This window comes from Dictyostelium discoideum, assembly GCF_000004695.1.
Source record: "Dictyostelium discoideum AX4 chromosome 4 chromosome, whole genome shotgun sequence".
NCBI classification, from domain to species: Eukaryota; Evosea; class Eumycetozoa; order Dictyosteliales; family Dictyosteliaceae; genus Dictyostelium; species Dictyostelium discoideum.
Window position 1 is genome coordinate 3,590,737 of NC_007090.3, and position 23,498 is coordinate 3,614,234.

Consider the following 23,498-nt stretch of genomic DNA (forward strand, 5'->3'; position numbering starts at 1 on the left):
CAATTATTCAAACAGTTTTTAATTTTTATTATGTAGATTATATGGTAAATAATTTATTTTAAAATTAATAATAATAATTATAGTTTTTTTTTTTTTTTTTTTTTTTTTTTCTTCTAACCATAATTTGTTTTTGTTTAAAAAAAAAAAAAAAAAAAAAAGAATGCAACATATGGTCCAGGTCAAATTGTTATTGTTTGTGGAATTGGTGGATTTTATTTTATAAATGGTGTTCTATTATTTAAATCAATGAAAAAATATGATCAATCAGGAAATACTCAATTAGGAGAAAGATATAATAGAATTGTTAAAATGGTAGTTATATTATTAATTTTAGTAGTTAGCGTATTTTTAGTATACATAGTACAATTTCCGATATTAGGATCAGAAGACCATCAAACATCAAATTATGCATTTTATTTAGTAAGTTGTTTATTAGAATTTATGCAATTACCAGTGGTTATGTACTCTTTAGGTGGAGATTCTTTTAAACCTTATTTTAAATTCTTTAAATATGATGAAACTCTTAGCTCTAAAGGATATACAACAAGCGGTGGTGGTGCAGGTGGTGCAGGTTCTTCAGCTAATAAAAGTTGTGGTGAAATATCATTGGATGTCAATGATTCGTCGATGGTATCTAGAAATACAGAAACTACAATGACAGCATCCACATTTAATAACACCTCAGCCTATTCACTAACATCTTCAAACATTACAAATAATACATCAACTTCAACATTTAATAATATTTCATCATCAACATTAAACTCTTCAGCTGTTAATTTATCATTGTCCACAGAGTTAAATAAATATTAAAAAAAAAAAAAAAGGGATAACAAATTTAAATTAAAAATAGATTTATTTTAATATTTTAAACAGAATTTTCACTAGAATCTAAATTTGAACAACTAATATTTGGAGATTCACTGACATTACTAACATTTGATGAAGAAATATTTGAGATCACACTTGAATCTATTGATTTTTGAGTTTGAATGTTTTTTAATTTAATATTGTTATTATTATCATGTGCATCAGAGCTATAGTTACTATCAACAGTTGATGAAGATACACCACTATAATATTCACTCTTTGGATCTTCTGGTAATTTTTGATTATATAAAATTATATATCTTTTAAATGAATCACCACCCAATGAATACATTACAATTGGTAATTGAGTAAATTCAATAAGTGAAGCTATTAAATAAAAAATATAATTTCCAGTTTCTTTTCCATTCCATTTTAAAATTAGTACTTGAACAACAAACATAAATAATGCACCAAAAACTAATAATAAAAGTGCAAAAGATAAAAAAATAATTCTTTTATAACCTTTTTGAAAACTTTTAACTTTTCCTTTCTTTTTCATTTCTCTAATTAATAAAACACCATTAACAAAATAAAAAATACCAATACTAACAATTAAAATAACTTGTCCAACACCATATGTTCTATCCTAAATTTTTAAAATTTTTTAAATATTGTTTAAAATTTTTTAGTATAGATAATTATTTTTTTTTATTTTTTATGGTACAAAAAACTTACCATTAGTGGGAGATTGTAAAAATTAAAAACTGTTTGAACAATTGTCCAAATAATTAAAATAATTACAATTGACCAAGATGCAATCCAAACAATTTTAGTATTAGTTTTTACATAATCTTTGGTTAAAAAGAAAGTATATAAAAGACTCATCCAATAACAAGCAATAAAAACCTATATTTAATTTAAAAATAAAAAATAAATTTTATTAGTCTAAAAAAAAAAAAAAAAAAAAAAAAAAAAAAAAAAAAATATCTTACCCATTCAAAATATTGAAACATAGTTGCCCAGATACTCATAACTGCCATAACTGAACCTCTATAAATACTTTTATCATATCCCAAAAATTCACCAATCATTGCAGTTTTGACTAATTATTAAAAATTAAAAAAGAGTTTAATTAGTTTTTTTTTTTTTTTTTTTTTTTTTTTTTTTTTTCATACGTACTTAATGGGTAAATAGTAATACAGATATAAGTAACCAAACGTGCATTTGTAAAATAAACATTTCTTTTTCTTGCTGCAATGAATTCTCTAATTGATTGATTTAAGTTTAATAAAAAAAATAAAAAGAATATCAACATTCTAATAATGGACAAACCAAGGATTGCCTTATTAACAGGATCAGACGTAGTAAATTCGTCCAAAACTTCATTCTTAAACACCATTCCTTTATTTTTACAAATTAAAAAATTTTAGAAATTTATCTCTTTTTTTCTATTTCTCTTTACTTTTTAGTGAGGTAGTTTTTGAAAATAAGTAAGACTGGAAGAATTTTTTTTGATACCCAACAAAATATAAAAAGACTTAAGGATTAAAAAATTTATTCTAATAACCATTGTCATTGAAAGCCATATATTAATAAATTTTCAATTAAAAAAAAATGTGGAAATCTAAGATGGTTTGCTGAATAAAAAATTATGGCTTGTGGTTGGCCAATTTTTTTTTTTTTTTTATTTTTTTAATAATATCTCGGACGAATTTTGTTTTTTTTTTTTAGGACTAAATGTTAAATTAAAAAATTGCACCAAAATGCATTCAAAAATAGATTTCGTTGTTCTTTTTTTTCTTTGGAAACTAAATTATTAGTATTAAAAAGAAAAAAAAAATAAAAAATTAATAGAAAGTCAACTTTTGCAATAACAAATCCAATTTATTTAATAATTTTTTTTTTTTTTTAAAACTTTCGCAGTTTGGTGAATGATATTTTTTATGAAAAAAAAAAAAATTATCTGCAAAGACATTGATTGTTTTTTTTTATATATTTTTTTTTTTTTTTTTCTTAACAAATATATTATTATTTTTATTATAAATTTATAAGAGTGAAATAAAATAATGGTAATATTAAATTATCTATTTGAGTAGTGGATGCTTCCATTAAAGAGCAAGAGGTTGAAGTGACAATTATTTTTAAAATTGAAGAGATTGTCAAGGAGGAACCACTTGCAGAACAAAACCAATAAAGCAATAAAGAGGCAATAATAGTAAAAATGGAACCAGCTACAGTGCCTTCAATTGATTTTTGTGAACCAAACCATTTATTTCTACCATATTTTACACCGAAATAAGAAGCCATTGTATCACCAATACCAATTGTTAATATACCAGAGAATGGTGATAAGAAATGATAAGAATTTGATTGGATGCCACTACTACCAAGATGAATTAAATCCATAAAGAAAGTTAAAAACAAAGGTATTGAACAGCCTAGTAATAGATAAATATGGGTAGTTGTAATTAGTCCAGAATCACGGTCATCCAAGAATCTGTCCATGTAATGTCTAATTGGTAATGCTAATGGTGGTGCAAGTGAGTATTTTAATAGTTCCAATAATATTAAAGCACTAATGGAAACTGAATAGCTTAAGACCATGAATTTATACATATCATCGTCACCTTCCAATAGTAGTGGTGGAGTAAACATCACTATTGCCAGTATATGAAAATACTTTCTAGAGATAATCATTGGTATACTAGAATGAATGGTTGGTTGATATGAAAATATAGTGAATACCAATAATACCATCCATAATCCAATTGTATACTTTATTCTATCACTTGATCCAATATATTCAAATACCCAAATAAATGGATTCTCACCATTCAATTGATATGATAATACTGGATAAATAATACCAACTATTATAAAAATTACTAAAAAATAAAATAAACTACTCTTTATTATTATATTCTTTATTAAATTATTATTATTATTATTATTATTATAATCTGTCATTAATTTTCTTAAACTTTTTGCAACATTAAATAAACTATTTAAAAAAACAATAAATAATGAACCAACTATTAAACTATAAAAACAATATAATATATTTATTCTAGAAAATTTATTAATACTATTATCATTATTATTATTATTATTATTGTTATTAATAAATAAATTATAAAAATATCTAATTGATTCTGATAATAGTATAGTAATAATTTGAGAAATAATTGAAGCTTCTCCTATTGTAAAACTATTTGGTAATTTATAGAGTAATTGTTTTGTTATTACTAAAAATATAAAACTTAATAAAAATAAAAATAATGTTAACTTTAAATTATTAAAATTAATTTCATTGTCAAAGAATATTGTAAAAGAGATTATTAAAGTGATTAAAAATATTATTATGAAATTTGTATATTCTTTTTTTGTTAAAGAAGGTTGGTGTGATGATGATGACGAAGGCTTCCATATTTTTGAATTTCTATATGTATTTATATGATTAAATAAAAATAGTGGTGATATTATTGATAATGAAATTTGATATAATGATATTATTGTGAAATAGTTATTATTATTATTATTATTATTGTTATTTAATGTTAATAAAATAACTAATAATATATTAGGTATTAATGATATTCCTAAACCTAATCCCCAATCTGATTGTTGTCTTTCTACTAATAATTTATTATCATCATTATTATTTTTATGAGATCTTGAATGTAAATTTTTAGATGTAAAATTAAATTTAATAAAAAATTGATAACAAATGTTGATGGTGGTAGATAAAATTAAGAAACTATTTTTATAAAAATTTTCAATCAAGCTAATTTCATTGTTTTTATTAATGGTATTATATAATAATATTATTGATACTAATACTTGAAAAATGAATTCAAGTTTGCTATTATTATTATTATTTTTATTTTTATTATTATTATTATTATTATTATTATTAATGGGGTTTCCTTTGACCTCAGAGAACATTTTTAGTTAGCCAAAAAAAAAAAAAAAAAAAAAAAAAAAAAAAAAATTGACTTTTTTTTATTTTTTGCGAATTTCAGTGAAAAAAAAAAAAAAAGATTGGTAATACAAAAAACCTAGCTTACGGTCTAAAAGGAAAGTGTAGGAATTAAACATAAAAAAAATAGGTAATACAAACAAAATAACATTTTTATTTTTTTTTTAAAATTTTTTTTTTTTTTTTTTTTTTTTTAGAAATAATATCTTTTTTTTTATATGAAAACACATGGTTAGGATTAATATTTTTTATTTTTTTATTTTTGTTTTTTTTTTTTTTTTTTGTCCAATAAATAAAAATGGTTTAAAATTTTTTTTTTTTTTAAACAAAAAGATAAGATTTTTTGATGTGATTTCATATTTGGATTTTTTTTTTTTCCCTCAAAAAGAATGGTGTTGGACAATTTTAAATGATTTCTATTTGACAGTTTTTGTTTTTTCTTTATTATACATAAAAAAAAAAAAAAAAAAAACTTATTTTAAAAATCTAATCTCTGATAATATTTATTTAGGTTTTTGGGATAATTTATTTTGACTCCTTTTTATTTTTAAATATGATGAATAAAATTTTTTTTTTTTTTTGTTATGTCTTTTCTTTAATATTACATTATAAAAAAAAAAAAAAAAAAAAAAAAATAAAAGAAAGTAAAATAAAATAAATAATTATAAAATTTTTGATAAAATGGGATATAAAGCAATAAAATTAGATGAATTTACATCAAATGAAACAATAAATAAAGCCATATTAGGATTATCAATAATTAGGTTATTTATTTTTTTAATATTTTTTATTTTATCTCTAAACCAAACTTTAAAAGAAATTAAAATTGAAAAAGAGAAATCAAAAAAATTTTATTTAAAAAATGCTAGAATTTATTCATATGTCACAATTACATTATTTTCTTTAAGTAATATATTTTTTTTTTTATTTAATTATTTTTAAAACTATTTATTTATTTATTTTATATTTTTTTTTTATTTTTTTATTTTTTTTAAAATTAATTTTGGGAAATAAAAAAGTGAGAATGGCAATGATTGGAGTCTTTTTTTATGATAAATCAATTTATAATGGTTCAGTATGGTCAGCTATGAGTATTTGGGGTACGTTATTTCAATACTTACTTTGGGTATCAATTGCAGGATATTGGATGTCATTATTATATTCTTTTTTTTTAAGTAAGAATGTTGTAGCTAAAAATATAAATGCTGCTTGGAATGCTACATATTTAATTGGATTAGTTTTAATAATTTGGACTATTTCACAAACTATTTGTAATTTTTATTATGTTAAATTAATGGTAAATTTTATTATAAATTAATAAACTAAAATTAATTAATTTATTAAATTTTTTTTTTTTTTTTTTTTTTTTTTTATAAAATTTAGAATTTAATTTATGGTCCTGTTCAAGTTGTAATTATTAGTGGTATTGGTACATTTTATATAATAAATGGTTTTATATTAGTAAGAGGTATGAAAAGTCATGAAATGAATGGTAGTAAAATTGAAAAGTTAAAAGAACAATATAAAAGGGTTATTAGATTATGTATTTTATTATTTTTATTTGTTATTTTGGCACTTGTATTATATTTAATACAATATCAAATTTTAAAACTTGAAGACTATGATAAAGAGAATTATATATTTTATATGTTTGTTTGTTTTTTAGAATTCTCTCAACTATTAATTATTATGTATTCTTTGGGTGGTGATAGTTTTAAAAATTATTTTATATTATATTCATTCAGTCCAATTCAAACAAAAAATGTAAATTATGGAATTAGTTCAAATATCTCTACAGCATCATCAACATCTTCTTCTTCAAAAAATGAAATTGAATTAAAAGTAAATGATTAAAAAAAAAAAAAAAAAAAACAGTGTTTTAATAGTATTATCTTTTTTTAAGGTTATAAATTTTTTATTTATTTATCTTTTAATTGCCTATCAATTTTAACATAATAAAAAAAAAAAAAAAATATATATACATAAAAAAATATAAAAAAGTAATTTTAAAATAACACTTTTTGTCAAAAATAAAATTAACATAATGCACTGTTGAGGTTGAAAATAAAAAATGAAATTAAAAAAACATTTTTTATTTTTTTATTTTTTTTATTTTTATTTTTTATTTTTTTTTTAATTTTTTTTTTTTTTTTTTTTTTTTTCATTAAACACCCACCAACCTGATTGCCATGATTAAAAATTTATTGTTTTCAAAAAATAATAAAAATACATTATTATTTTTATCATCGCCATTGTCATTAAAAAATAAATCTATAACACCAATAATTTATAAAAATTATTTTTCAACAAAATTTATAAGCTATAAAAATGAATCACCAAAGTTAAAACCATTCTTTCCTAAAAATAATCAAAATAATAATAATAATAATAATAATAATAATAATAATAATAATAATAATAATAATAATAAAAATAATAACATTAATATAAATAATAATAATGATAGTAATAATAATAACTCAAACCTTGAAAGTCCTTATTTTTTTTCAAAAAATGTTGATTTTACTTCCGAAATACCTGATTTTCTATCAAAAAAGTAAGTAAATTATTATTATTATTTTTTTTTTAAAAAAAATATATATATATCTAAATATTTTTATTTTTATTATTATTATTATTATTATTAATATTATTATAGAGCTGTTAAAATAGTAACAAATATTTTAAATTGTTCAGATATTGAATATATAAAAGAAGATATATGGTCATTACATTTATTAAAAATAAAACATTATTTAAGAATGCATTCAGTATTTCAAAGATTATTTGAAAATATTGAAAATTCAACGAAAATGTTTGCGACAGATGAATCAAAAAAGAAAGAAGAGCTTCTTGAAGAAATAATGGATTATTTATTTAGTAAAGATGAATTTAAAAATGATTTAGTCAATTGTTATTTTTATTCAATTGTAAATTATGATCTTGCTGGAAAGAATAAAATGGTGATTAAAATCTTTGAAAAAGTAATGAAAAAACAAAATTACAAAAAAAAGGATTTTATTACAAATGAAACCATAAAAGTTTTATTAGAATTTCGTCGTATTGATTTAGCTATAAAAGTTTATAGATCTCGTTTTACTGAATTCGATATTGGTATAAACATGGATACCGTACTAGTATTCACAAATTATTTCGAAAAAAAACTAAAATATAAATGGGCAAAAGTTTGGGGAAACCAAGATAGAGTAAAATATGAAGAGACCTATAATAAGAGATTAAATAAAAAAACAATTCGACCAATTAGAACTGACGCTTACCCAAGATTAGAAACGATCTATAAAGAGATTTATAGTTTCATTAATAATGAACTACCATCAACTATACCATGTGAACAACCGAATCCATTAAAAGGACCAGACACTGATAGATATAGTGAAGAATATAAACAAGCTCAAAAAGAATTGAATATTAGTCTATTAAGAATTGATGCATTTGGTATTGTTAAAGTATTAGACAGTTACTTTTTTAAATATGATCAGATTCCACACTTCAATACATTATTTATTTCATTTCAAGTCGTTAGTGACCATTATGGTGTTTATTGGATTGAACAATTTAGAAATATGCCAAAATATATTTTTGATATTGTAAATTTTGGTAATGATGATAATCCACAATACCAACAAAAAAAAGAAAAACGACAACTAGAACGACAACAACTAGAAGAACAACAACAACAAGAACAACAAGAACAACAAGAACAACAAGAACAACAAGAACCAAATGAACAAAATAATGAACAACAAATTCAAGAAAAAGAAAAAGAAAAAGAACAAGAAAAAGAAGAATTTTTAAATAATGAATTGGTACCAAATGAAAATGAATTGTTAGAAATTTTTAAAAAATTATTATCTCAACCAAAATTTGAATATCCAATTAGATTATTTAAAATGGTATCAGATTTGAAAATAGAGGTGAAATTTACAGATATGATAATTCATCAATTCTTGGGTTATTTGAGATTTTATTATAATCAAATTAATCAACCAAGTTTAATTGAAGATTTATTTGAAAATCTTCAATATTATTCAACTACAGTTGGATATAATAATTTATTATTAAATCATTTATTTGAAAATTTGAGAGCCATTGAAACCTCTGAAGAATATGAATCAACTTTGGATAGTTTATTAGATTTTTATTATAAAATTCCAAGAAAGGATTATGCTACCTTTGATATAATCTTGAGAATAGTTAATTTTAAAAATAGCATCTCACCTCATAGAACAAGTGCAGCCAAATTATACGGTAAATTATTAATCAATGCTTCACTCTCGAATCAAACTGTTTTATTAAATAATAGAATCGTAAATTATCTAGTCGATTTCGTGCACGGAAACTTTGTTGAAGCTTTTATTGCTCAAGATCCAAACGTATGGAGAGATCTAGATACAGATATTGTCATTAAATATTTTAATCGTCTTCGTAGAACTGGTAAATTACAAAAAGTCTTGGAAAAGTTTAAGGAAAGAGAAATTTATTGCCCCTTTGTTGATCCAGAGTTATTCAATCTCATCTCTCATGCAAATAGAAATATTAAAGATCCTATAGTTTCAAATCTCTTATATATTCATTCTAAAAAGAATGCTGCCTTCTTTAAAAATAAACCTCAAGAAACAGTTCAACATAATGAAAAACATGATGATACAGTCCAACAAGAAGAAGAAAAAGAAGATGATACAATTCAACATAAACAAACACATGATGATACAGTTCAACATAAAGAAAAAGATGATGATAAAGTTCAAGATGTTGATGATGATGATGTCATATTTGAATATGAAGATGATGATGCAATTCAATATGAAGAAGAAAAAGAAGAAGGTGATGATGCACTTCAATATGAAGAATATGAAACAAATCAATATAAAGGTGAAATTTTCTTTGAAAATCCTCTCGATCAATATCTTTATCAAAAAAATAGAGAACCATTTACACCTTCACAAATTGAAACTTTAGAAAAAATTTTATCAATTAAAGATTATAACCCAGGTTCAAAACTTTAAATAAATAAATAATAAATAAATAAAATAAAATAAAATAAAATAAAATAAAATAAAATAAATAAATTATAATAATAAAATACCAAAAAAAAAAATAATATTTATTTTATAATTAATTTTATTTTGGTTTTTTTTTTTATTTTATTTTTAATCATGGATGGATCTAATGATTTTAGTTTTATTTAAATTATTTTTTTTTTTTTTATTTATTTATTTATTGGCAATAGTATTTAAGTAAAGGTTTATCAAGTGGTAAAAATTTATAGTCATGGGCTGTCATTAAAAGTTTAAGACTTTCTGGTGCCATATCATGTGTAAATGGATTGATTGTTTCACCTATTACGATATGGTTGATTGAATTTGGAAAAAGATCTTTGGATAATGGAAATTTATAAACAAGAAGTTCAAAAAACTCTAGTTCACTTGGGATTGATTCTTTAGTAAGTTTTTGGTCAATATCCTCTATTTTTAAATGACTCAATGATTCAGGATATTTAAATTTTGGATCCAGTTTCACTTTTATTAGAGATAATGAAAATATTGATTTTGGTAATTGATCATTTCCAATAACTTGAGAAACATTGCAAAGTACCAATTTATGAATACCATCAGTTGGGAAAAAGCTTGAATCAAATGGAAAATCTAAATTTTTTAAAGTTAACTCTCTGATTGAGCAATTTGATTTTGGCAAGGAAGTTTTATTAAAAATATGAGATTTGATACCATTAACAGTTAAACATCTAACATTACAAAATATATCTGGAGTAAGTTTATGGTTATAACCTCTTTCAAAATATAAATGTTGAACACTGATAGATGGCATTATATCTTTAGTAACAGCAAAATCTACCTGGCCAAAAACCATTTCCCGCACTTGTAAACCATATGAAAAGGGTGAAATTTTATGAGAGTATCCATTAAAAAACCTAACCTTTTCACCAAAGAAAATATCTGGTACTGGATGGACAATATTACCAATTCCAACCGATCTTTCATAGTTATCAATCATCCAAGCATTCAATTTATGTTTGTACCCCCATCCAATATTTACACGATAATCTGTTGGTAAATCTTTAAATAGTTCTTTTGTAATTGGTTTGGAAATGTTTAGAATATTTATATCATGCTTTAGAGTACAAAATCCAAGTGGTGGAAACAATTTACTAATAACATTGAATTTGTAACCCTCACAAAAATAAATGCCTTTTGGGGAAATTGGTGGGTAAATTTTAAAAGGAGGTCTTAAACTATTTTCATCCAAGGTGAATTTTGTTTTTATTATTAACAAAGAATCCAAATTGTCTATTATACTTTCATTTGTAATTTGATGAGAATAATTACCATCAAACAATAAAGTTTTTATTGTGCCTTTTTCTAATAATTCTTTATTCAAAGGATAACCCATATCACCACCAACACCCAATTGATAAACGAAAGGTTGAACTATTTCCTTTGTAACTTGATTTTTATAGCCATTGAAACCCATAAATTTAATAGTATTTGGTATACTTTCACTGGTTAGTGCATAGGTAATATTAAAAAATATAGCACCAATAACTGAACTTGGAATCATTTCTTTTTTAATATAATGTGCATAACCATCCAAAAAATAAATAAATTTAACATTTTTGTGAAAATTTATTTCATTCAAATTTGGACTTTCACTTGATAATGCAACTCTTTCAAATGATTGTGGAACAACACCACCTTTTGTTAAATAAATAAAATCATCTTTTTCTATTAATTTTTAAAAAAATTAATATTATTAATATTTAAATCAATTTTTTTCCAAAAAATAAAAATTTAAAAACAAATCAATACAAACCTAAAAACAATTTTTCAGGAATAAAAAAATTATTATTAATCAAACTCATTTTTGAAATTATTATTCAAATAAAATGGATTTAAATTAAAAAATTAATAACAAATAATATTTAATAAAAATTAATAATAATAATAATAATAATAATAAAAATAATAATAAAAATAATAAAAAAAAAATAAAAAAAAAAAAAAAAATTAAATAATTATAAATCAAAATTTAATAATATAATTATTAATGGGCAATATAGATGATCATATACTAAATGGTGAGCAATTTATGATGATAATGAATAACAGTTTCCCAATGAGTAAAAATTTTAACGAGATTTGGGGTGGATAATTTTTGTGATGTGGGCCAATAATTAATCAAATAATTTCTCATAAAATTATTAAAAATTATTCCAAATTTATTTAATAAATTTTTACCACACCACTTTTGTATTTTTTTTTTTGTTGAATAGAAAAAAAAAAAAAAACAAATTAATAATACTTTTTTTTTTTTTTATGTATCGAAATATATAAATACCAAAAAAAAAAACAGTCACCACATGTGTAATTTTTTTTTTTTTTTTTTTTTTTATGTATCGAAATATATAAATACCAAAATAAAAAAACAGTCACCACATGTTGTTGTTGGGCAATTATTTTATTGATATTCAAATATTGAATTAAAAATTTATTATTGCAAATAGTTTTTTTCATCTTGATAACAGATTTGGAAACTACAAACACTCGAGTTCTTTTTTCAAATTGGGGAGAAAAGAGTAAAAAAATAAAAATAAAAAAAAAATAAAAATTAAATTAAATTTGGTGAAAGTTGTTTGTACAATCGATTGTATATTGAGATGTAAAAGCACATTTGAATAAAAAAAAAAAATAAAAAAAATAAATAAAATTAATTATTTTAATTGTTTTTATTATATGCTTCTTATATTTTTTTTTGAGTATAAAAGAGTTTTCTTTTTTTTTATTTTTTTTTTATTTTATTTTTATTTATAGAATCAATAATAATAATAAATAAGTAAAAATAAAAAAATGAAATTAATAAATCTTGTAATTTATTTTTTTCTTTTTGGAATAGTATATTCTCAACCACCACAACCACACTATGGTGTATTTGAATTATCAGCATTACGTGGTGGAGAAAATAAACTTCTGTATAGGGGTGCCAATCTAAAAGCTTTTTCTCAAACACCAGCTAGACCAGGAGTGATTGTTACTTTTTTCAGATACAATGGAGGTATTGACATTTACTATTCCCATAGGATACAAATTGTTGCAAATCTTGAAGAGTCAGCGCGTGTAATGACCCAAACTCCAAATAATATGGCTACTAGTGGTAGAATTGTTTCATATGCTTATCAAGAGATATCTACCCAGGTTTTCAATGGACTAAATGTTGGCAATTTGAATGCTCTAATCAATGGACCCAATTTAGTAACACCAGCTGGGCCATTTATTCCACATGGAAGGTTGATTAATGTCCTTGCACTTTTGGCGAGATGGATTAGATTAAATTTTTCAACAAATATACAAATCATTGAATTCATTGATGATCATCCAAGTTTTCCAAAACCTTCTGAAAGCTATGATAGCAATGGTGGTGGCTCTGGAGTTTCCAATGATTTAGAACTTGCTTTTTACCAAAAGAATCCAAATGGTAACTATTATCTTGAGGAAAGAAAACATATTAATGAAGAATCTGACAATCCTGCAGGATTATTGGGATTAGTTAGTGAAGGTATTAAAGAGGCTGCCAACGGTGTTAAAGTCACTGGTGTAAATATTTGGAATAAAGCCAAAAGTATTTTCAGCCATGGTAAAGAAGCTGCCAGTAGTAAAACAAGTGCTGCCGTTGTAAAAGTTGAAAATGAAGGTAAAGCAGTTGTCAAAGCTGGTGAATCCGTTGTAAGTACTGTGAAAAATGATGGTAAGGCAGTTGTCAATGCTGGCGAATCTGTTGTAACCTCTGTGAAAAATGAAGGTAAGGCAGTTGTCAATGCTGGTGAATCCGTTGTAACCTCTGTAAAAAATAATGGTAAGGCAGTTGTCAATGCTGGTGAATCCGTTGTAACCTCTGTGAAAAATGAAGGTAAGGCAGTTGTCAATGCTGGTGGATCTGTTGTAACCTCTGTAAAAAATAATGGTAAGGCAGTTGTCAATGCTGGTGAAACTGTTGTTCAAACTGTGAAAAAAGAAGCCTCAGTCATTGTGAAAACTGGTGAAACTGTTATTGATTCCACAAGAAAAGGAGGCGCTGCATTTGTTTCTGAAGGTGGTGCTGCAATTGCTGATATTGAAAAAAATGGTGCACAATTTGCAAGAGGTGTTGTAGAAATGGGTGAAGCAGCTGGTGATGTTGTTGAAGAAATGGCTGAAGTCTCAGCTGGTAGGTTAATAGTTGAAGTTCTTGAAATTGTATAAATTTTTATTTATAAAAAAAAAAAAAAAAAAAAAAAAAAGTGTAAATAATAAAACTATATAAAAATTAAAAACCATTTTTTATAATTATAGTTTGATTTAATTAAATCAACTTGGTGGTTTAAGTATATTATAAAAATAGAAAAATTAAAATTATTTTTTTTTTTTTCCAAATCTTTTCATTTTCATTTTTTTTTTTTTTCATTTTTTTTTTTTTTTTTTTTTTTTTCAATTTTTATTTTATAATTAATTTCACCCACCAAACACTTCAACATATAATTATATATATATATAATATTTATTTATAATTGTATATATATATAATAATAATAATGATTAAATCAAGTGATCCATTAATTCCACCATTTAGATTTGCAATAGTTGAAGAAGGGTTATTAAGGGGATCATATCCAACAGATAGAAATTTTCGATTTTTAAAGAGACTAAAGTTAAAGACGATTGTATCATTAACACCAAAGCCACCAACTAAATCATTTTATACATTTTGTGAAAGATATAATACCACCACGAAACATTTTACAGTTAGCAAATTTAAAGATGATGTGACATTATCAGCAGCACAAGTAGCACAATTATTGGAAATGATGATCGAACCTAACAATTTACCAATGTATATTCATTGTTTAGATGGTGCAAATGTAACAGGTACAATATTTATGTGTTTAAGAAAACTTCAAAACTGGAATCTTTCATCAATATTTCAAGAATTCACAAGATTCACTAGAGGTGGTACAATCGCATCTTCGGAGGCTGAATTTGTTGAAACTTTCAAGGCTGAAATCGATGTTTGTCCACATATTCCACCTTGGTTATGGCAAGGTATTAGAATGGTTAAACATCCAACTTTAAAATTAAGATTAGTAGGTGGTGATCAACAACCTGCACTTTTAGCTTTAAATAATAATTCCTCCTCTTCAACAACAAATCCCAATGCAACATCTACTATAACTAATCCTTCATCAATAAGTACATCATCTTTGCCAAGTTCTTCAACGAATACCCCAAATAGATCAACTGTTGATGATACTGGTAATTTATTACAAAAACTAATAGAATTAAATTTAAATAATCAAAATAGTAATGAAAGTGGTATGCAGCTTGAAAATAACGATGATAATAATAATAGTGATAATAATAATTATAATAATAATAGTAATAATAATAATAGTAATAATAATAATAGTAATAATAATAGTGATACAATCGATTATAAAAATTTAAATAAACCATTAAAAATTAGTTCAGAAGAAAGCGAAAAAGAAAAGAATACAAATGAGTCATTCTCTTCAACAATATATACGGTATCATCAACTACAATAATTAATAATAACGATAATAATAAAAATATTGATAATAATGATGGTAATAATAGTAATGATAATGATAATGATAATAGTAATAATAATAATAATAATGATAATAATAATAATAATAATAATAATAATAATAATAATAATAATAATAATAATAATAATAATAATAATAATAATAATAATAATAATAATAATAGTATCAATAATAATGATAGCAACGAACCAAATGATAATAATAATAATAATAACAATAATAATAATAACGATAATAATAACGATAATAATAGTAACACAACACCTTTAATTTCATCAATAACCTCAACAAGTATTTTGAACGTCTCATCTACAACTGTACAACCAATATCACAACCACAACCAATATCACAACCACCACAAACACAACCAATATCACAACCACAACCACAACCCCAACCCCAACCACAACAATCAAGTACGCCAAATATATCAAGTATTTTAACACAAAGTCCAAAAGTAACATCATCACCTTTAAATTCAAGTATTATATTACCAAGTGGCAGTGGTAGTGGTGGTAGTAGTAGTAGTGGAAGTAGTATTAGTAAAGATAAAAAGAAAAAAGATGATATTAAACTTCAATTTGATTCTGGTAAATTTTTAACACAAAAGGAATCTAGATCCATTGAAGCCTTATCACTTGAAAGAACTGTAAAAAATGTAACACCATCCAACTCCAATACTTCCACAACAACAACAACTACCACTACAACAACTACTACTTTTACTTCACAATCACAAAATCAATCACCAAAAAATTCACACAGAGCAATCTCTTCATCACAAAATCCAAATTTAAATTAAAAAAAAAAAAAAATAAAATAAAATAAAATAATAAAAAAAAAATAAAAATAATAGTAAAAGAAAAGAGAGTAATAATAGTAATTAATATCTATAGATATTTTTCTTTTTCTTTTTTTTTTTTTATCTGATTTAATTTCTTTGAATTTTATATTTTTTTAATTAATTTTTGTGTGGTTTTTGAAAAGATATTTTTTTTTTTTTTTATTTTTTTTTTTATTTTTTTTTTTTTCCAATTTTCAACCATAAAAAAACAGTGTGCCCCTTTCTCAATAAACACACAAACACATAAAAATAAAAATAAAATGGATATTGATAATGAAAAATCAAATAAAACTTATAAATTATATAAACAAGTATTTAATAATAAATTTTTATCAAATTCAATTTATAGAAATGTTTATAAATTTAATCAACAAATTACAGATTGTTATTCACATGGAAGATCATTGTTTAAATATTGTGTAAACTATCAAGAAGCAACACTTGATTGGATAATTTCAAATAAAAAATATTCATTATTATTTGATAAAATTAAATCAAATCATTGTTTTAATAAAACTGAATTATCATTTGACCATTTAATAATAGTGATTAAACAAATAATGAATCTTGAAAATGATTGTAGTGCTAATAATAATAATAATAATAATAATAGTGGTGAAAATGATAAAGAAAATAAAGAAACTAATTTAGAATTATTAAAACAATTTTTTAAAATTAATTCAAATAATTTATTTAATATTAAATTAAATCATCCAAATTTAACATATTATAGAGATATTAATTTAATAGAATTTGCAATACATACACAATGTATTGAATTTTTAAAATTAGTTTATTATTATTCAAAAGATAATAAAATAATTTTTAAAAATAATGGTGGTGATAATGATGATGATGATTATTTAGATTTATCATTAAAAATTGGAAATTTAGAAATAATTAAATTTATTCATAAAGAAATGGGGATAACATGTTTTAAGGATAAATTAAAGGCATTACATTTTTCATTAATGTCTGAAAATAGAAATAAAGTAGTTGAATATCTATTAGATGAAATTAAATATCAACCACCAACACTTTATTCAGGTATTTTTGATAAATTCTTTGAAAACCTAATTCAACTTGAATTTAAATTATTTAAAAGATTATATCAACTTGGTTCACCAATTTTATATCATAGTTATGCTATACCATATCTAATCAATGAAAAATTCAATGATACTTTAAATGATTCAAAAATTAATTTTAAAAATAAATTACTTGATTTCATTCAATGTTCAATTTTCGTTTGTAGTTTAGGTTATTTTAATGATAAATTTAATAAAAATATTGATTATAATTCATTATTATTAAAAATTGAAAAAATATTAAATTCAAATAATTTAGAAACTACATCATCTTCTTCATCATCATCATCCAGTACTATATTTTCAAAATTTAAAAATATATTTATTGATTCAACAAATAATAATAATAATAAAAATAATAAAAATAATAATAATAATAATAATGAAATTGATTATTTTATTGAAAAAGAAATAAAAAGAATATTTATTTTTGAATTTTTAGTACCATTAGATTTTATAAAAAGGGATGTACTTTGTATGAAGGTTATTGATTTTGCAAGAGAATATGGTGAATATAATTTGTTAACAAGTTCATTAGATAAATTTAAAAATCAAACTTCAATAGTTGATATATGTACTTCAATTTTAAAGATTGCAAATTTTAATTCTGATTCAAAATTAATAAATTTTCTTGAAAATAATTATTTCAATCATAAAGAATTAGTATCATTTTTAAAAATTAATGACAAAGTTGATGAAGATACATCATTAGTTTATTATATAAGTAATATTAATAATTATTATAATTTTGATAATAATAATAATAATAATACAAACATTAATAATAATAATAATAATAAATTTGAAAATTTATTTGATACAAAAAAAATTAAAATTCAAGATCAAATTCAATATTTATCAATAATTTTAAAAAATTCAATAAATTCTTTAATACCAAATAGAGTATTATTACAACATATTTTATTAAATAATGAAATTGGAATTGTTTTTGAAAATATTGAACAAATAATGAATGTAATAAGTGGATATAATTCAAAAATATGGAATGAATTTTCAGAAATTTCAAAAAAGAATTTAAAGAGTGATAATTTTGAAATAGTAACCCCACCACTTGATAGGCTATTTAGTGCAGTTTTATTTGTTGGGAATAAAGAATTGTTTAAATTCATTTTTAGGAAATATAAAGATTATTTTAAATGGGATTCTCAAATTATTGGTATAAAAGTAGTAAGAAGTAATGATTTAGATTTCATTCAATTCCTATTTGATAATGATATTGGTAATTTAAAATTTTCAATTAATTTTTGTACAAATAGGGTATCGATTAAATATATGACTGAAACATTGGGTCTATATTTTAGTGAGGATTTATTGGTTTCAATTTGTGAGAATCAAAATATTAATAATTGGAATTCAAATTATATTTTCAATTATATTTTAAATTTTAAAATTAATAATTTAAATCATTATCAATATGTCGTTATTCCTCAAACTATGAAAAATTATAAATATTGTAAATCAATTGAAATTAATATATGCAATGGTAGTTTATTATCAGAGAGAGTTAAAATAATTAATAATTCTACTCATTTCAATAGAGATACTATGGAAAAATGGTTTTTTGAAAATACTAGAAATATTGCAAAAATTATTGCACTTGGTAATTATTATCATTTAGTTGATTTACTCAATGAAATTGAACAATATTCAAACTCTTTTGTAGGTTGTAACCCAAAGTATATTTTTAAAAGATCTTATAATATTGCTCATGTAGGAATTGAATATAACCCAAAAATAAAAAATATTATAAAATCAATTTTAGAATCTTTAAATCAAATTTCTAACATTCAATCCTGGTAAAATAATAATAATAATAAAAAAAAAAAAAAATCAATAAAACCTAAGGGGAGTCACATGGAAAATAAAAAAATAAAATTAAAAAAAAAAAAAAGAGGCAACAAACCCAACGCTGCATAAAATTTCTTTTCACCACTTTAATGCTGAAATTTTTACATCCAACCTTAATAAAACCAATAATATATAAAATGACCGCATTCTGAGATTTTTTTTTTTTTTTTTTTTTTTTTTTTTTTTTTTTTTTTTTTTTGATAAAAGAGGATAGAATTTTTAAATAATTATTATTTATTAATTAATTTATTTATTTAATTTTGTTAATCAATAAAATTGATTTTTTTTTTTATCTTTTATCTGATTAAAGTTAAAAAAATAATAATTTAAAAATTTAAATCTATCCTCTTTTATCATTTTACTGATTATAGGAAAATAATTTTATTTAAAAAAAAAAAATAATAGAATATTAAAAAAAAAAAAAAAATTATTATTTTTTTTGTCCCAGTATAATTTTTCATATGACAAATTGATTTCTTTTAAACTTTTTTTTTTTTTTCAAATAAAAGATTCGAACATGAAAATATTAAAATTAATTTAAATTTAATTTTTATTTTTTTTTTTTTTTAATTTTTTTTTTTTTTTTTTTTTTTTTTTCATTTTATTTTAAAAGTTATAAATTAATTTATTAATTAATAAAAAAAAAAAAAAAAAAAAAAAAAAAAGAAAAAGTAGCAATTGTATTGTATAGGCGTGTTACTTTAAATTTTATTTATTTATTTTATAATATTTTATTTTATTTTCCAACCCACACGTAAACCCACCCACCCTTCATATTTTTTTTAATTTTTTCTTTTATTTTTTCTTTGTTTTTTTTTTTTTTTTTTTGTTTTTTTTATTTTTATTGTTAATTTAATATTTATTTATAATATATTTATCTATTTATTTATTTTTTTTTTTTTAAAAAAAAAAAAAAACCACACACATATACATCAAATAAACTATATAGGTTTAAACTTTTTATTTATTTGTATAATAATAAAATCATAATAATCATAATAATAATTAATATAATATATCAATAATGACAGAGTTTGAAGCAATTGTCCATAAAGCTACAAACTCTAAAATTACAGCGCCAAAAAGAAAACATGTCAGATGTAAATATATATATTTATATATATATTTTTTTTTCTCAAAAATTTTGGTATAATCATTAAATAAAATTTACTAATAATAATAATTTTTTTTTTTTTTTTTTTTTTTTTTAAAAATAGCAATTGTTTTAGAATGTTATAATGAAAATAGTGCAAGAACATTTTATATGGAATTATATAGAAGACCATTAGATACTAGTGATGTTGTTTGTTGGAAATCATTGATTACAATTCATAAGGTTGTACAAGAGGGACCAAAGAATGTATTAAGTGATACAATTAGTAGAGTTGGATGGTTTGAGAATTTGAGAGATCATTGGGCACGTTTTGATAATAGAGGATTTGGTAGATTGGTAGCAGACTATTGTACATTAATCATTGATAAAATACGTTTTCATCAAGCACATCCAGAATTTGATGGTGGATTATCCTTGGAGAACTATAGCAAGAATCATAGACCCGAGTCAATTGAAGTTGACAAAGGTTTACAAACTGTAAATCGTTTAATGGATTTAACTGATGCTGTCTTTAGAATGCATAATTCAATCGTATCAGCAACACCTTATAATGATTGTAAAACTTCTGCTTTCATTCCATTAGTTTTAGAATCTTATGCTATCTATATTTTAGTTGTACATTTTTTAACAAATTTAATTGATAGTAATGTATTTAAAAAAAAAAAAAAAAAAAAAAAAAAAAAAAAAAAATAATGGTTATTAATATTTAAAATTTTAAATTTTAACAGAGGTTGATAATAAAGAAGTTATGGATTTTTCAATTAAAAGATTTTATGGTCAATATCAAACATTGAGAAACTTTTTTTTAAATGCAAGTGCAATTACAAGTGTATCTAGTGTTATTGCAGTACCAAATTTACCACCAGATCCTCCAAAGTTTATTAGAAAAGTTAGAGAGGCACCAAAGGCCAAACCACAGGCAATTCCACCACCAGTTGTAAAGGAACCACCAACACCACCACCTGAACAAATTCCAGTTCCAGTACCAACACCTGTATTCATTCGTCAAACGGTACCAGTGGTTTATGGCGCACCTTATGGTATGCAACAACAACAACAAGATAATAGTATGTGGGGTCAGTTTGGTTCCAATCAACCATTTGATCCAAATTTACAATTACAACAACAACAAGCTGCATTATTACAACAACAACAGCTACAACAACAACAACTTTTACAACAACAACAGCTACAGCAACAGCTACAACAACAACAATTATTACAACAACAACAAGCTGCTGCTTTGGCTGCCGCTCAGCAACAACAGCAACAACAGCAATCACCACCTCAAATTTCACCTCAATCATCAGCTCAATGGGTAACATTTGGTGATGATGCACCAACAAGACAACGTTCAACTAGTACACCACCAGCTTTGGAAAAGAAAGAAGCATCAGTTGATAAACCAGCTTCACCACCAAAATCAACAACAGCCAGTTCCAATACTGATAGTCAAGGAAAAACTAGAGTTATCACTAAAATCATTACAAAGACTGTCAACAATACACAAGAGATCAATGCTCTCAAAGCAAGAATTGAGGAATTGGAAAGATTACTTCAAGAGGAACAAGATAAAAATAAAGCACTCACATTGAAATTATCGGAACGTGAAGCTATGATTCAAGAGGTAACATCAGCAAGAAAGAGATTACAAGATATGAGTTCAACCAATGATAATTACACTGCCGAAGTGGTTAAACAAAATGAACAATTACGTGAACAACTCATTGCCATCAGAGATTGGACTGAACGTACAAGACTTCAAAGATTAGAGAAAGAGTTTGGTTTGGCTGCTGGTTCAATTCAACAATATCTCTCACAATTGGATAATCCAAACAATATGGGTAATCAAGAGGCAACTCATCAATTGGTTATCGAGGATTTGGTTAATCATTTACAACAAGCTCAACGTTTATCCGATCTTTGTAATCAAGAGGGTGATGATTTAGAAATGGATATTTTCTCTGCGGTCAATACAGTTTCAAACTCTTTGAAGAGTTTATTCTTTGATGCCAAGGGTTCATCAAGATTAATTTTAGATCCAGAGTCACAAAGTAAATTTATGGATGCCGCAAGAAAAATTGGTGCTCTCACTCAAAATCTTTTCGAATCAATTCGACTCCAAGGTGGTCAATGTAATGATGATGAAGATCGTAAGAGATTGGCAAACAATTTTGCTTCCCTTAAAACTGGTATCAATAATTTGGATGCATTGGCTCAACAAGCTGACGCTGAAAGAATTGAAGCCGAGAAGAAATATTTAGAGAATGGTTTTGATTTGGATGATGTTGCTGAACGTGAACTATTGGCTGCCGCTAAAACCATTGAAGATGCTGCAAACTCATTATTGGCCGCAAAATCAAAGAGAGCTCCAAAGAAGGAGGGTGATTCACCAGATGTTGCTGAGGCAATCCTTGAGGCTGCTATGGCAATCACTGGTGCTACTTCCACATTGGTTGGTGCCGCCACTTTAGCACAAAGAGAACGTGTCGAAAAGGGTAGAACAAGTGATGGTGGTCCACTCTATAGAAAGGATCCAACTTGGGCTGAAGGTTTAATCTCTGCTGCAAAATCTGTTGCCCAAGCCACTAAAGCTTTGGTAGATAATGCCAACAAGACAGCATCTGGTCAAGAGATCCCAGGTGGTACAGAAGAAGCTCTCATTGCAACTTCGATGGCTGTAACTGCTGCAACTTCTCAATTGGTCTCTGCTTGTAAATCTAAATCTGATATCAATAGTCCTTCTCAACATAAACTTTCAAATGCTGCCAAATCCGTATCCAATGCAACCAATCTTTTAGTGGCTGCAGCCAAAGCTGTCGCTGCTAAAGTCGCCTCTGAAGAGGATATCGATTTCGATAAACTCACTGTCACTGGTTATAAAGTTAAAGAAATGGAACAACAAATGGCAATTCTCAGATTAGAAAAAGAATTAGAAGTCGCTAGAAAAGGTTTAAGTGTTATTAGAAAGAAACAATATGACGAAAATCAATAAAAAAAAAAAATAAATAAATAAAAAATAAAACCAAAAACAAATTTTAGTAAATAAAAATAATAAAATAATTTAAAATTTTAATTTATTAATAAAAATTATAATAATTTTATGTTTAGGAAATAAATATATATAATTTTTTTTTTTTTCTAATTCTCTAAACC

At 23.2% G+C, this 23,498-nt stretch overlaps 11 protein-coding genes across 11 annotated transcripts in view; 8 read left to right on the top strand and 3 right to left on the bottom strand.

The window, feature by feature from the left end:
* Positions 1–813, top strand: part of DDB_G0285685 (hypothetical protein) — a gene marked incomplete at both ends in the record, with an annotated part of 1,485 nt that extends 672 nt beyond the window's left edge. The window contains 2 exons of the mRNA XM_633122.1: positions 1–44; positions 160–813. The exon at positions 1–44 is cut by the window's left edge and continues 127 nt beyond it. Of these exons, the coding sequence (XP_638214.1) occupies positions 1–44; positions 160–813 (698 nt within the window). The remainder of the gene's footprint in view (positions 45–159) is intronic.
* Positions 814–868: 55 nt separating this feature from the next.
* DDB_G0285687 (hypothetical protein) lies at positions 869–2,209 on the bottom strand (the record flags this gene model as incomplete). Its single annotated transcript, XM_633123.1, has 5 exons — positions 869–1,456; positions 1,546–1,716; positions 1,803–1,912; positions 1,990–2,075; positions 2,124–2,209. The coding sequence occupies 5 exons, from the start codon at positions 2,207–2,209 to the stop codon at positions 869–871; spliced, it is 1,041 nt and encodes a 346-aa protein (XP_638215.1).
* Positions 2,210–2,847: 638 nt separating this feature from the next.
* Positions 2,848–4,755, bottom strand: DDB_G0285689 (hypothetical protein; the record flags this gene model as incomplete). The annotated part of the gene is made up of 1 exon (XM_633124.1): positions 2,848–4,755. The coding sequence occupies one exon, from the start codon at positions 4,753–4,755 to the stop codon at positions 2,848–2,850; it is 1,908 nt and encodes a 635-aa protein (XP_638216.1).
* Positions 4,756–5,087: 332 nt separating this feature from the next.
* DDB_G0285733 (hypothetical protein) lies at positions 5,088–5,323 on the top strand (the record flags this gene model as incomplete). The annotated part of the gene is made up of 2 exons (XM_633125.1): positions 5,088–5,090; positions 5,123–5,323. 2 exons carry the CDS (start codon positions 5,088–5,090, stop codon positions 5,321–5,323), a joined length of 204 nt encoding a protein of 67 aa, XP_638217.1.
* Positions 5,324–5,470: 147 nt separating this feature from the next.
* On the top strand, positions 5,471–6,643 carry DDB_G0285691 (hypothetical protein; the record flags this gene model as incomplete). The annotated part of the gene is made up of 3 exons (XM_633126.1): positions 5,471–5,696; positions 5,809–6,086; positions 6,173–6,643. 3 exons carry the CDS (start codon positions 5,471–5,473, stop codon positions 6,641–6,643), a joined length of 975 nt encoding a protein of 324 aa, XP_638218.1.
* Positions 6,644–6,978: 335 nt separating this feature from the next.
* DDB_G0285693 (hypothetical protein) lies at positions 6,979–9,816 on the top strand (the record flags this gene model as incomplete). Its single annotated transcript, XM_633127.1, has 2 exons — positions 6,979–7,346; positions 7,449–9,816. The coding sequence occupies 2 exons, from the start codon at positions 6,979–6,981 to the stop codon at positions 9,814–9,816; spliced, it is 2,736 nt and encodes a 911-aa protein (XP_638219.1).
* A 211-nt stretch (positions 9,817–10,027) lies between these two features.
* Positions 10,028–11,687, bottom strand: DDB_G0285695 (hypothetical protein; the record flags this gene model as incomplete). Its single annotated transcript, XM_633128.1, has 2 exons — positions 10,028–11,550; positions 11,639–11,687. The coding sequence occupies 2 exons, from the start codon at positions 11,685–11,687 to the stop codon at positions 10,028–10,030; spliced, it is 1,572 nt and encodes a 523-aa protein (XP_638220.1).
* Positions 11,688–12,672: 985 nt separating this feature from the next.
* Positions 12,673–14,061, top strand: DDB_G0285697 (hypothetical protein; the record flags this gene model as incomplete). Its single annotated transcript, XM_633129.1, has 1 exon — positions 12,673–14,061. One exon carries the CDS (start codon positions 12,673–12,675, stop codon positions 14,059–14,061), a length of 1,389 nt encoding a protein of 462 aa, XP_638221.1.
* A 329-nt stretch (positions 14,062–14,390) lies between these two features.
* On the top strand, positions 14,391–16,229 carry DDB_G0285699 (hypothetical protein; the record flags this gene model as incomplete). Its single annotated transcript, XM_633130.1, has 1 exon — positions 14,391–16,229. One exon carries the CDS (start codon positions 14,391–14,393, stop codon positions 16,227–16,229), a length of 1,839 nt encoding a protein of 612 aa, XP_638222.1.
* A 302-nt stretch (positions 16,230–16,531) lies between these two features.
* DDB_G0285701 (hypothetical protein) lies at positions 16,532–19,180 on the top strand (the record flags this gene model as incomplete). The annotated part of the gene is made up of 2 exons (XM_633131.1): positions 16,532–17,042; positions 17,082–19,180. The coding sequence occupies 2 exons, from the start codon at positions 16,532–16,534 to the stop codon at positions 19,178–19,180; spliced, it is 2,610 nt and encodes an 869-aa protein (XP_638223.1).
* A 1,072-nt stretch (positions 19,181–20,252) lies between these two features.
* hipA (I/LWEQ domain-containing protein) lies at positions 20,253–23,337 on the top strand (the record flags this gene model as incomplete). The annotated part of the gene is made up of 3 exons (XM_001134537.1): positions 20,253–20,328; positions 20,446–20,985; positions 21,071–23,337. 3 exons carry the CDS (start codon positions 20,253–20,255, stop codon positions 23,335–23,337), a joined length of 2,883 nt encoding a protein of 960 aa, XP_001134537.1.
* Between the last annotated feature and the right edge of the window lie 161 nt (positions 23,338–23,498).